Source organism: Mesocricetus auratus, unplaced genomic scaffold (assembly GCF_017639785.1).
Source record: "Mesocricetus auratus isolate SY011 unplaced genomic scaffold, BCM_Maur_2.0 Super-Scaffold_15014, whole genome shotgun sequence".
Classification (NCBI taxonomy): Eukaryota; Metazoa; Chordata; class Mammalia; order Rodentia; family Cricetidae; genus Mesocricetus; species Mesocricetus auratus.
Window position 1 is genome coordinate 1,499,883 of NW_024429186.1, and position 14,331 is coordinate 1,514,213.

The 14,331-nt window shown below is 44.2% G+C and overlaps 1 protein-coding gene across 1 annotated transcript in view; it reads left to right on the top strand.

Annotated features, from left to right (window-relative positions):
- Positions 1–1,669: 1,669 nt before the first annotated feature.
- The window catches only part of Dnah11 (dynein axonemal heavy chain 11), a 308,279-nt gene continuing 295,617 nt past the window's right edge, over positions 1,670–14,331 (top strand). The window contains exons 1-5 of the mRNA XM_040742314.1: positions 1,670–3,197; positions 5,084–5,227; positions 8,310–8,506; positions 11,828–12,017; positions 13,512–13,611. Of these exons, the coding sequence (XP_040598248.1) occupies positions 2,904–3,197; positions 5,084–5,227; positions 8,310–8,506; positions 11,828–12,017; positions 13,512–13,611 (925 nt within the window). The 5' untranslated portion in view covers positions 1,670–2,903. The remainder of the gene's footprint in view (positions 3,198–5,083; positions 5,228–8,309; positions 8,507–11,827; positions 12,018–13,511; positions 13,612–14,331) is intronic.

The following is a 14,331-nucleotide window of genomic DNA, read 5'->3' on the forward strand; positions in this document are numbered from 1 at the left end:
AGGACAAGAGCTTAGTGTGCTGGCACACTGCTATACTCAAAATCCCTAGCAGCAACTGGCACCCAGTAGGTATTTCATAAAGATTTTTTGAGAAAACGGGTGAATTCGGCACGACACCTGGCTGGTACTTTTATATCATGCTTGATACAATACTGAAAAACAAAACAAAAAAAGCATGCCTTTCTATGTGATGAATTTACTACTCTGAGATATAAATTACCTACAGGAATGGATTTCTTACTATCTACAGCCGATGAAAGATACAAACTCTGTGGCGTTCATGTTTTTATTTTTAGATATTGTTAACGGCAGACATAAACGCTTTCTGAAAAATAAAGTATTGTTCTGTAAGAAAAAAAAACAAACAAAACAAAAGACCCCAGTGATAAGTTAAAATTGCATTGCCCTTAGTGAATACCACACCAAGCCTGGCAGGCTCTCTCCAATGCAACTTCGCTGTTCTTACTACTGAGTTGAATACTTTGCTACATATTCACTCCCTATTTTGTTAGATTTTTAAGTACTTGAAAATCTCACTTTAATATTAGCATTTTGTAATGAGCATTCTTCCTGACAGCTTGGTCCTTGAGCCCTGCCAACCCCAAATAACAGAGACTCTATTAGTTACAATGCTGTCGGCCAATGTCTAGGGCTAGTTCTGTCTTAAGTATTAACCCATGACTACTAATATATATATTTCTCATGCGTCCTCTCTTCCCAGGATCACATGTCGACTCTCTACTTTTGACTACATTTCCCAGAATTATCCTCAACTCTTAGTCCCACCTATCTTGCTTTCCTATTGGCCACCAGCACTTAATTTATCAACTAATAAGACAAACATATACACAGAAGACCATTACCCATCAGTTGTGTTTTTGTTCAAAAAATGTCCTGCCTCAATTGAGAGTAGTTTAACTTATAATCTGATTTTTTTAGTAACTTTATTAAGTGATCATGTGTGTATGACGTGTGTGGCAGGCACATGTCACAGGTCAGGGGACCACTCTGATGAGTTGATCTCACCTCTCACCTGTTGAAGCAGGCCACTCTTGTGTTAGTTGCTATGTCTGTGTACTGCAGGCTCGCCCACTGACTTGTGGGATTCCTGGTGGTTCTCTGTTTCTTTCTCCCGTCTCATCTTAGAAGTCTGGGGTTACAGATACACACCACCAAATGGGGCTTTTTATGTGAGATCTGAGGATACAGTTCCGGGGATTGTCAGGTTTGCAGGGCTCCTGCTCCGACCCAGTAAGCCACCTCCTCAATCTAATTGACCTGTTATTTACAGAATTCTGGTCTCCCTGGAACCAGAATTGGTAGGGATGTGCAAACCCAGAATATAAGGCCGAACGAATATAAACTTACTGCTAGTGTTGTAATTCTAAAGAGTGGCGCTCCCAGAGAAAGATGCCTTTTGACAGAGCTTTGGGTGGAGGGGTTTTCACTGGGGGAAGTGAATGGGAAAATGGGGGAGGGGAGAGGGGAAGACCAGCCTCTGGGGACAGGAGTAGCAGAAGATGGGAGGGAAGGGGAGGGAGACAGAGAGACAGGCAGAGGGAGAGACAGGCAGAGAGAGAGAGGGGGGGAGAGAGGAAGCAGGAGAGAGAAATGCGAGGTGGGCAGGGCCTTTTTGAAAGGGAGCATAGTGAACACGCACAGGTGATTGCTCTTAGTGGCTGCAGCTAAGGGTGTATCCTGTCAGAACCCCAAGTGCAAGCCGGTACAGATGCCTGAACACTAACGGTCCCCACACCTAACAACTGGACACTAGAAAAAGACACCATGGACCACAGGCAGACTTGATTATAACTGTGACATCTTTATGGAGACTGTCCAGAAGCGTATTTAAATTGGAGAATTTGATAGTGTAACCAGAAAAACTTATAGATGGCTATGAGAGGCAATATCCCCCCCCAAAAAACAACAGCAACAACAAAAATGTTCAAGTCTTACTATAGACATACATGGATTATCAAGGGCCAGCCTCCCTTTGGCACCTCCTGTTGGAGGGATTGGGGAGGCTGAAATGTTTATTTTTAAGTGAATAATGAAAAGGAATCAATTAAAACTGTTTAGTTTGAAGACTCCCCTCCCCTTCAAAATCCTTACTGCTTGACTAATGAGAATATCAGAGAATGACAAGGTAAGATCTCTGGGCCCTGGAATGGAAGCCAGGCGCTGACAAATGTTAGAGATCTTGCAGGGCATTTTGGCCTTTACAAAGAGTGTTTTGCAGACTCTGTCGGAGTCTGGAGATGGGAATCAGGACCTGTGATGTCTAGATCTTCAACTTTGGCAACTAGGACAGTTAAATGGGGATATCTAACATCTATCTATCTATCTATCTATCTATCTATCTATCTATCTATCTATCTATCTATCTATCTCAACTGGGACAACGTCCAGAAGAGAATTCAAAGCTTGCTACCTAACTACTTTTGGGGCATACTTTGCCCATTGTTAAACACTGACTCTTAGGCTGCCCTTTCCAGGGGTTAGACAAACTAACCAGGGTACTGAACTTAGCAGGCATATCTGCTCAAGACACTATTGCTGAATCGAGAGCAGCTAACCAGTCCTGGGACATTTTGGGAGACCTCGAGATGCCCAGGAGGCAAAGGCAGAGAAAATCCCAGGTTTCCTGGATTGATTTCCCTGCCAGTGCCTGGGACGCACGAGGCGTCCCAGGACTCTCGCTCCGCCCTATCTCCGGAGCTGGGGCGGGGCCTCCATCTCCCGGGCAACGGGACGCGATGCAGTCCTGGCCACCACTTCACCAGCGTGTCTAACGCTGCGAGCACAACTGCGGGGCGCCAGCTCCGGGACCTCAGAGGGCGGCGGGCCTCTCCGTGGTGCACGATTCTGAGAATCCTCTTCAGGACTCCCCTCTCAGGTACGAGATGGCAGTACGGGAGGAAGGGACTGTGCTTCATCTCAGCCTCTCGGAGCAGGAGGACGAGGAAGACGAGGAGGAGGCGGCGGCCCGGAGAGCGCAGCGCTTCGCCCTGGACCCTCGGGTGCGCTTCCTTGGCGGCCGCCTGCGCCTGGCGCTGGCGCTCCCGGAGGAGACGTGGAGCCAGTACCTGGAGAGCGAGGACCACCGGCAGACCCTCGGGGACTTTCTGGAGAGCACGGGTCCAGACAGCCTGGTGTTCAGTGTCGCAGACGCAGGGCGGCTCTCGGCTTCCCTTGAGGTAAGGAGAGGGACGCCCCGCTGCGAGGCTTAAACTTATCTGACTCTGGGACTCCACAGAAGTCCTTTTCCCCCGTGTGCACCAGCTCGGATCTGAATAAGAAGGTATAGGTTAGTTTTCTAGAAGGGGTACCTGCCTGCAGAGTTAGTTCTATAAAACGACAAAACAAACAAACCATCAAACCAAACCAAACAAACAACAACACAACTTGTGATGCCTGGGTGTATAGTGCTAGGTGTGCTTTTGGATCAAATAACTTCTGTTTCAGTCCCGGTGGGAACTCCAGAGTCCTATCCTTTTATACAATGACAGCAAAGTGTTTGGCAAAGCCCTTATAGCCTTAGTATCTGCTATCTTTTGTTCTAGGAAGAAATAACTGAGTTCTAAAAAATAAAGCAAACAAACCGACAGGCCGGTCAGGCTTTGACACATACCGTTAATCCTGACACTCAGGAAGTAAAGGCAGGAGGATCTCTGTGAGTTTGTGGGTGGCCAGCCTGGGCTATGTAGCTAGCTAGTCCCAGGACATCCAGAGCTACACCATGAGAGTCTGTCAAAAACATAAATAACTCTCCAAACAAACAAACAAACATAAAACCAAACAACCAAACCAACAACAAACAAACAAACAAAAAAGTCAGCAACAACCAAACAAGACTGGCTGATGTCGTTTAAAACACAGAACATCTTTGTAGAAGAAACAATTAGTCATTTCAAGGAACATTATCCTGGCAATTAAATTGCAATTTCTTTTTTAGGAGATATATTCATTTTATTTTTATGTGCATGCATGCTTTGCCTGCATATGTGTTTGTGTGCGTTGGTGCCCATGGATGCCAGAAGAGGGGTGTAGGGTTCCCCAGAACTGGAGTTACAGATGGTTGTAAACTATGAGCACGTGGGTTCAGGGAAGCAAACATCTTCATCTCTCTACTCTCCAACTGTAAATTCTTGCTTCCCAAATAAAGGAACCCCACCTCACCCCCAGTGTGTGTCTGTACAAGAAGTGTGCTCTGTAAAGTTACACGTAAATACGACCCCTAAAATTGTGTGCAGCTGAATAAGTCTCTGGTGTGGTTTCAGCTCCACGATGTAATAACATTATAAAATGAAAGGTGTGGGGAGGAGTAGCGAGTAATCCGCCCAGGCTTTAGCCTGTTTCCTTTCCCTTCCTGAATTGGGAGCCCTGGCCCAGTGGGTAATCTTCCAGCAGAGCTGCACCTGGGGTTAGGGTTGTAAAGTGGTAACACCATCCCAGGTGTGGTCATCAGGATTGGTGTGAAGAGTATTAGGACATAGCAGGAAGGTTGCATTACGGCTTGGTGAGCTTTGAGTATCTTTGCTTTGGTATTCTCCTAATTATAATGTTGGGGAAAAAAAAGTTTGTCAAACAAGTCGATAAAGCTTAAGCTCGTGGCACAGAATCTGAGTCGTGTAGTATTTACCAAAAACGACTCAACAGTTATAGGAATGTTAAACTCTCTTGGCTAAACACTTCCTGTTCTTTGACTTGACAACAGAAATACAAATTAACCCCTTGTGTCTTGCCATTCTCTTGGTTTGGCTTATTTCCAAACATTATAAAAAAACAAAAAAACACACTAGAGATCGAAATGTCCTCATGTTTGGTTTTGCTTATGAGATTCTTAAGTTGTATGCAGGTCTGCTGTAATGGACATGTCTCCTTTTTTTAAAAAAAGGAGAGAATCCCCTTTTTCCAGGACACGGAAGAGCAACAGACCAACCAACCTTGTTTGTAAACACGGGTGAGATGCCAGGGTTTTACTTCTTCTGTTGGCAGTGTCTACACGTGGGATACAGCAAATCCTGCCCGTTAACAAAGAGGCTGTAGTGAACTTGAACTAATTATCCTGCTCTTGTTCCAGATTCCAGGAGACGTGAAACACAAGCTGGTTTACCTTGCCAAGAAGACGACGGAAAATTTGAGAGAAAGTGATTTCCCCCAAGCGGTTTTATTTGGAGAACTACCTTCGTCATCATTCACACATGTAACTGCGTTCCTAGATGAGGTACTGATCCGTTTTTACTTTCTGACCATCTGAGTCTTTTCTTTACCTCCAGGCACCTGGCATTAACTGAACCATCCCAGGATAGCCAAACAGACCAGCATATAGAAGCCTCAGCTTGTTTTTTTGTTTTTGGTTTTTTTTTTTTTTTTTTGGCCAGGTGTACAGAGTGAACACATTTAGCTTGTTTCTACCACGTTAGGTTCATAAGCTAATACGGAATAAGCTGTTGCTCATCAGACCACTCCTCCCTTCCACTCTTCCCTGGCCCCTTCCAAAACTCTGGAAGCGTTTACCTGCCAACCTGAACCGACTAGGTCCTGCCAGTTAACTATAGGTTTAAGGTATTGCACTCAGGGCTCAGAGACGAGCTTATGTTTTAGAAAGTTGGTATCACCCCCCCCTTTTTTTTTAAAATTCCCGGTTAGAAAGTAGCCACTAAATGGAGTTTCACTTAACATCTGGAGAATGGAAGTAATGAAGTTAGTAATGGCTCACAAATTCCCTTCTCCTGCGGTGTGGGGTGAGTCCAGTGATATTAAAGGTTTGGTCTTAAGCATCGGGAGGGTGTTGGCTCTTAAGAGGTGGAGGGGGGCCTCCTCCCTCTCTCTGTATGTAGGGGGTGGGACAGTCATGAAGCTTGGACTAGCTGAGGGGTCCCTGGCAGTAGGACCACGACACAAACATGGTTTGTTCTTACTTTTCCTTCTCTTAGAGCTTACTTGACATTTGCTATCTTTGCGTATAGTTTTTCATCACGCCTAAACCATTTTCTTTAGACTCAAAGGAGGGAGTTGTAGTGAGACATCCACCCCACCTGCACCTGTAGCATGGACCATGCCCCTTTGGGTGTGGTCACAGGTGCGGACATGAGGGAGGGTAGGACTAGATCTGGGTTCCCAACGCTCTCTTGCTTCGGGATTGGGTGGATCCTTGGAGCTGGAATTTGTGGTGGCCGCCTGCTTCTTGTGTAAGTGCATTCTCCCTGAAAAAATGTCACTTAATCTGTACTGAGTCTGGTGAATCTTGATTTCCCACGCAGTACTAACTTGTTGGAGCCCACTCCCCATGGTGGGATGCCATGCTCAGTCTTAATGCCCCATCTTGTGTTGGCAAGTTCAGCAGTCATTTTCTTGTGGGTCCTGAATGTCCAGTTTGGACAGCATGCTATCTTCAGGCTGCCCAGGTCTCTAATGCTGTGCTTAGGTTTTCCCCCACCCCTGGTTATAGCCAGTTGTAGGACATGCTTTTGTAGATGGAGTTTCTTTTCCGCCAGGTCTGGTAGTCACTTAGCCCCAAATAAACACACAGAGGCTTAATTATAACCTGTGTGACCGATGGCTCAGGCTTCTTACTGGCTAGCTCTCTCTTAATTATTAACCCATAGCTATTAATATATGTATTCCTACAATGGCTTTATCTTACTGGAGAGTGCCTGGTGTTATGTCTTCCTGGTAGCTACATGGCATCTCTCTGGAGACTCACTGCCTTCCACTTCCCAGCATTCTCCTTGTTTGGTAGCCCCGCCTATACTTCCTGCCTGGTTACTGGCCAGTCAGTGTTTTATTAAACCAATGAGAGAAACAGATATTCACAGCATACAGAAGGACATTCCCCCATCAGGTTTTCTATGCTTGCTTCTTGGAATGGTTTTCTCCATGAAGCAGGCACTCAAGAAGTGTTTACTGCACGGAGTCTTCTGTAAGACCCAGCAAAGTTTGAAACAATTTATGATTTGAGTTTCCCTGCCTTTAGATGAGGGTTGGCAGGTCCAGGTGGGACTTGGTGGGGTTTTAACTCTATGAGCTGTGCTTTGCAAAAGACCATAGAAAACCCCCAAAGTTACTCTCCCAACATTTCTCTGAATTGGTCTCATACCAGGATCCCCAAAGCATTTACAATATGCTTTGAATGTAAATGTGTACATCCATAGACGGTGTAAGGCATTACCAAGTATTGGGTTTAACTTTTATTGAAACATATTGATTATAGTTAACTGGGTTTCATTGGGACCTTTTCTATATGCATATAATATACACTGATCCTACTCACCCTCCATTAACTCTTCTTCCTTCCCTGATTCATATTTCTCAAATAATCTCCCCTTTGCTTTCATGCCCTGGTTTGAGAGGAGCATTGGGCAGGGAAAAAAAAGCAAGGACATCACAACTGTTTCATAATTTTCATTCCCTTGCAGACAAGGCTGTGAATGAGCCAGAAGGTATAGAGCAGGAGGGCAAACACCCCAAGGGTTGGCATGGCATACAGTGACTCAGTGTCCTGCTAGCGACTCCTCAGCTCTCTTCAGCCAGGTTCTCTATTCTTAGAGAGAGAGAGAGAGAGAGAGAGAGAGAGAGAGAGAGAGAGAGAGAGAGAGAGAGAGAGAGAGCGAGCCACATGCCCTAGAATTTCTACTGGTTGTGTAGTTGACATTTCAGACTCAAGTTGAACTTCTGACCTTCCTGGACATTTTCCTTCTGGCTTTATAGCTATCCTCATATTAACAGATGAGTATTTTGGAGTGTGTGCTGGCTAGTTTCTTGTCAAATTGACACAAGCCAGAGTTACCTGAAAGGAGGGAACCTCCAATTAAGAAAACACCTCCATGAGATCCATCGGGCTGTAGGCTTTGATGATTCTACACGTTTTGTGGAAAAGGAGTTCACTGTGGTTGGGTTGGACATCTCTCTACTCTGGGAAGCCACCCAGCTGGAGAATACTTGCTCTCTACTGGCCTCCACGTGATCCAGAGAGTGTTTCTGTCGGCACAGCTGCCAACACGCTCAACTTGAATTAAGAAGCTTTACTCAAAACAGATTCACTGATTTCCCGCAGTATTTGAGTTACTGAGCTCCAGTGAATGCTTGGTGGATGAATAAAGGGCAAGCAGTTGCTCCTCTCCACTTTACAAGAGCCCCGTAGCTCAATGGTTCAGTGTCAATCAGCTTGGTCCACTCTTTACAGTTTCGGTGTCAAAGTTATTTGGGTGATTTTGTTGATGAGAGAATTCATACAACACAAAAGGTGTTCCAAGGTACTCGCTGTCTGCTGATTAAGTGCTTCTAAAATGTTGCTCCTTCTCTAGATACTAGTCCCTATTCTTTCTAACAAGAACAACCATAAATCCTGGTCGTGCTTTATTTCACAAGATATGGAACATCACGTAGAAGTCATGAAAAATAGGACGCATGTTTTTAGGGGCAAAATGTCAAGAAGAACTCTTCTACCAGTTCCTACCATTGCAGAAAATATTGACCTAGACCAGCATTACTCAGTGACCAGGTGAGTAACAGCATATACAGCTCAATAACAGTATATTAGAATGAGTGGCTAGCATCCCCACTGAGCATTCCACCTCTCGGGCTGTTTGCAAAATAGTTACTTTAAAACCGTGTGCTTTTAAAATGTATTTTATTTCCTTTAAGGTGTGTGCGTGTGTGTTTGTTTTGAAATGAAGTCTCATGCAACCCAGGCTGGCTCACACTCACTATGCAGCCACGGGTAACCTTTAACTTCTGATTCTCCTGTATCCACGGCCACACGCTGGGGTTACAGGCATCGACCCCCGCACCTGGGTTTAGTGCATCCTGGGCCAGCACTCTGTCACCTGAGGCACACCTCAGCCTATGAGTCACTTTCTAAAGAAAACAAGCAATTTTCCTAATCTCAGAAAATATTCCTCTGGGAAAAATGGTGTTTAAGGATATGGTAATTCTTTATCAATCTTACCATTAGTAAGATTGATTTTATTCTTTTATTTTTATTTTTGTTTGTTTGTTTGTTTGTTTTTCAAGACAGGGTTTCTCTGTATTGTTTTGGAGGCTGTCCTGGAACTCACTCTGCAGACCAGGCTGGTCTCGAACTCACAAGAGATCCGCCTGCCTCTGCCTCCCGAGTGCTGGGATTAAAGGCGTGTGCCACCAACGCCTGCCCTTATTCTTTTATTTTTAATTATGTGTATTGTGTATACTTATGGTGCCTGAAGTTACAGGTGGCTATGAACCATCTGACATGGGTGCTGGGAACTAGACTCAGGTCTTTTGGGAGAGCAGCAAGCGTTTGTAACCACAGAGCAATCTCCCCAACCCCATTTATCAGTGGTTTTTTTTTTTTTTTTTTTGGTTTTATGAGACAAGGTTTCTCTGTATTGTTTTGGAGGCTGTCGGTCCAGCCTGGCTTCGAACTCACAGAGATCCACCTGCCTCTGCCTCCCGAGTGCTGGGATTAAAGGCGTATCAGTGTTTTTAATATAGTAATTTTATTCTTTGAGAATTTCATACAATGTATTTTTACCATACCCACTTCTATTCTCACTAACTCCTTTATCTTCCCATCTCCTCTCCCAACTTCTGGTTCTTGATTTTTTTTTTTTTAAAGTAACCCACTGAGTTCAGACCTGCTACCAATATATACTCATGGAGTTGGGGCCATCCGTGCGAGCACTGCCAACCTATCAGGAGCCACACCCTTAAAAACTGACTCAGCCTTCCCCAGAGGCCATCACCTGTCAATAGACCTCAGTTAGGACTGGGAACTTGTGAGCTCCTTCCCACTCTATGCTATAATGTTGCCTGGTTTGTTTTATTTTTATAAATTTTTTTAAAATTTAAAATAGAAACAAATCTTGTTTTACATGTCAACCCCAGTTCCCTCTCCTTCCCCTTCTCCCCTGACTCCCACCAACTCCCTATTCCATCCCCTTTCTGCTCTCTATGGAGGGTGAGGCCTTCCATGGGGGATCTTCAAAGTCTGTCACATCATTTGGAGCAGGGCCTAGGTCCTCCCCTGTGTCTAGACTGAGAGAGTATCCCTCTTTGTGGAATGGGCTCCCAAAGTCCATTTGTACAATAGGGATAAATACTGATCCACTACCAGAGGCCGCATAGACTTCCCAGTCCTCCTACATTCAGGGGCTCTGGGTTGGTCCTATGCTGGTTTTCCAGCTATCAGTCTGAGGTCCATGAGCTCCCTCTTGTTCAGGTTTCTGTGGGTTTCTCCAACCTGGTCTTGACCCCTTTGCTCATCACTCCTCCCTCTCTGCAACTGGATTCCAGGAGTTTGGCTCAGTGTTTAATTGTGGGTGTCTGCTTCTGCTTCCATCAGCTAGCTTTTGGATGAAGGCTCTAGGATAGCATATAAGGTAGTAATCAATCTCATTATCGGAGAGGGGCAATGAAGGTAGCTTCTCGACTATTGCTTAGATTGTTAGTTAGGGTCAACCTTGTAGATCTCTGGACATTTCCCTAGCACCAGATTTCTCTTTAGACCTACAATGACTCCCTTTATTATGGTACCTATTTTCTTGCTCTCCTGTGTCTCTGCCACACACTCAATCTTTTTGCTCACTCATGTCCTCCTCTCCCCTCCTCTCCTCCCCTTCTCTTTCTCATAACTCCCTCTCCCCTCTCCCCATGCTCTCAATTTTCAGGAGATCTTGTCTCTTTCCCCTTCTCTGGGGGAGCATGTATGTCTCTCTTAGGGTCTTCCTTGCTCCCTAGCTTCTCTGGTGGTGTGGATTGTAGGTTGGTAATCCTTTGCTCCATGTCTAATATACATATATGAGTAAGTACATACCTTGTTTGTCCTTTTGTGACTGGGCTACCTCACTCAGGATGGTTTCTTCTAGTGCCATTCATTTGCCTGCAAATTTCAAGATTCCATTTTTGTCTGCTAAGTAGTACTCCATTGTGTAAATGTACCAAATTTTCTCTATCCACTCTTCAGTTGAGGGGCATCTAGGTTGCTTCCAGGTTCTGGCTATTACAAATAGTGCTTCTATGAACATAGTGGAACAGACGTCCTTGTTGTATGAATTTGCATCTTTTGGGTATATATATATATATATATATATATATATATATATATATATATATATATACCTAAGAGTGGAATTGCTGGATCTTGAGGTAGACTGACTCCCATTTTCCTGAGGAACTGCTATACTGATTTCCAAAGTGGCTGTATGAGTTGGCACTCCTGCCAGCAGTGGAGGAGTGTTCCCCTTTCTCCACATCTTCTCCAGCATAAATTATTGTTGGTGTTTTTTATTTTAGCCATTCTGACAGGAGCAAGATGGCATCTCAGAGTTGTTTTGACTTGCATTTCCTGGATGGCTAGGGATGTTGAACACTTTCTTAAGTGTCTTTCAGCCATTTTAGACTCCTGTATTGAGAATTGTGCAGGTCTTGTGTAGGCATCCATGGCTTCTGTGACTTTATGAGTGCATTGGTCCTGTCAAGTCCAGAAGACACTGTTTTGTTCTGCTCCTCCCCAGCCTCTGGTTCTTACAGTCTTTCTGCCTTCTTTCCGCAGTGGCCCCTGAACCTTGGGAGAAGAGCGGTAACAATGCCCCATTTGTGGTTGGGAACTTTGATGACGCTTTTTCTCTGAGTTTTATCATTTTTCTTAGCATTTGAGATGCACATGGAATACAATAATGCCAAACTCAAACTAGGATCGTGAAAATAATGGACTTTTAAAAAAAGGATTTATACGGAGGAAACTGGTTTGTAGATACATTAAAAATAACTGTTAGTTCTGTGTCCTGTTTTTATTTGGGTAAATCACTGTTGGATGCTTTTACTAATCATACAACATTTGTAGGCTACAATCAGATGAGCGCAGAATACTCCATGCCATTGAATCTGTAGTTATTAAATGGTCACATCAGATCCAAGAAGTTATACAAAAGGACTCAGCACAGCCTCTGCTGAGTGGCCTCCACCCGACTCCTGAGACAGAGCTGGACTTCTGGACTATGAGGCATGAAAACCTGGAGTGCATATATGGTCAAGTGAGTAGAGAGTGCTGGGATTATTTCTAAATCAAATGAGCAAAGCTCACTCTGGGATAGGCACCATTGCTTGGTCATTTGAAAAGTCTAACAGTCTTTGTATGACCCAGGAGACCACACTTTTCTTACTCCACAGTGCTGTCTACGGGAAATGTGTGTTTTTTTTTAAGTTAATGAGGGTGAAAGCTAATTGCTTTTATAAGGATATTTTGGTAGCGTCTGAGATCATTGGAAATATGATTTAACAGGAGAATGAGCAGTTCAGTGGGTTGGGGGAAGAAGGCTGGAGATGGCAAGATTTAGTTGTTGTCTTAGTTTGGATTTGTATTGTGATAAGACAATGATTAAAAAACATCTTGGAGGAGGAAAGAGTTTATTGTATTTTGGAGTTTGTAGTCCATTCAGGGATGCCATGGCAGAAATCCAAGACAGGGTCCTGAAGGCAGGACCTGATGCAGAAGCCATGATGGGGTGCTCCTGACTACTTGGCTCTCCACAGCTTGCACAGTCTGCTTTTTTTTTTAATAGCACCTAGGTCTACCAGCCCGGGGGGTGGCACCACCTACAGTGAGCTAGGCCCTCCCCCATCAATCACTAATTAAGAAAAGTCATTGCAGGCTTGCTTATAGGCAAATCTTATGGAGGTGTTTTCTCAGTTGAGAGTCCCTCTTCCCAAGTGACTCTAGATGAGCTGCTCCCAGCCTGTGTGTTGCGATCCCTTGGGAGTTGAATGACCCTTTCACAGGGGTCGCATATCAGATACGTGACTCATAACAGTAGAACAATTATAGTTATGAAGTAGCAGTGAAGATAATTATGTGGTTGGGGGGGGTCACCCCAGCATGAGGGACTATATTAAAGGGTCACAGCATGAGGAGGCTGAGAATCAGTTGTCTAAACTGTGTCAAGTTGACACACAGCTAGCAAGTACAATCACTGTGGTCAGTTTGCTTTGGGGGAAGGAGTAGGATGTTGCTTGGCTGTGGACGAACTAACTTTGTTCTCTTTGCTGGGTGCTTCCTGTCAACTGACTGACTATAATATTCTAAAATCTATTCTGTTCATTTATGTCTCTCTCGATTGGGGATTTTTCTGGAACAGATCATTAACAATTTATCTGTGTAGTATGCAAACCTGTTTTTCCTTTTTTACTGGAAACCTTTATTTAAACTTACTTTCACCTTGAAGCCAGTGTGCCCCTGAGTCTCAAATACTGTTGGTGTCACCAGCAGGATGGCTTAGCAGGCAAAGGCACTTGGTGCTGACCCTGATGTCCTGAGTTTGATCCCAGTGCCCACCAGAGAGGTGACACCAGCAAGTTGACCTCTGACCTCCACACATGCCTACGTATACACACCCAGTGTAAAGATATGAATGCAATAAGAAATATTGTGCCTGTTGTGTGAGTGGAATATAATGTAAATTTTTAGAGAGTAGATTTATTTAGTAATGTGGCTTGCATATTTATTCAAGTATTTATTTTTCCCACTTTAGCTTCAGGCTCCTATTGTCCTCAAGATGCTTAAGATACTGTCAGCAAGACAAAGCAGTTATTTTCCTGCTCTGAATGGTATCTTTGCCACTGTAGAAAATGGTAAGATCCTCCAGATTCTCACCCCTGGCCCTGGTGTAGCTGACAGGAATGTGTGTACTTGGTTCTTCTTCTTTTTTATTTTTAAACATTTTTTTTAGATTTATTTATTTAGTATACAGTGTCTGTCTGTATTCCCAAAAGCCTGAAGAGGGCACCAGATCTCATTACAGATGGTTGTGAGCCACCATGTGGTTGCTGGGAATTGAACTCAGGTCCTCTGAAAAACAGCCAATGCTCTTAACCTCTGAGCCATCTCTCCAGCCTCCACTTGGTTCTTTTAAAGGTGGCTTTGTCTCCATGTCTGTATCTAATCTTCCAGCTGTCCCAAACCCTTTTTAGTTCATCTGCTATGTACCCACCCAATAAACCCAGGGAGAAGTGATGGGGGTTGTCCTTCTGTAATATGTTTCTCTTATTGGTTAGCGAATCAAACACTGATTGGCTAGTCAGGAAGTGTAGGCAGGACTAGGAGATGAGGAGAATTCTGGGAAACGTAGGCAGGTGGAGTCGTCATGTAGAACCTCCAGGATGTACGAAGCGTTTTCTGGTAAGCCAAGACCATGCAGAAATACATAGATTAATAGAAATGGGTTAATAATTAAGACAGACTTAGCCAATAAGAAGCCCAAGCCACCCGCCAACAATTTTATAATTAGTATAAATTTTGTGTGTTTATTTGGGGAAACTCAAGGGCTGCGGCACCCTGCTGGGCTAAGAATC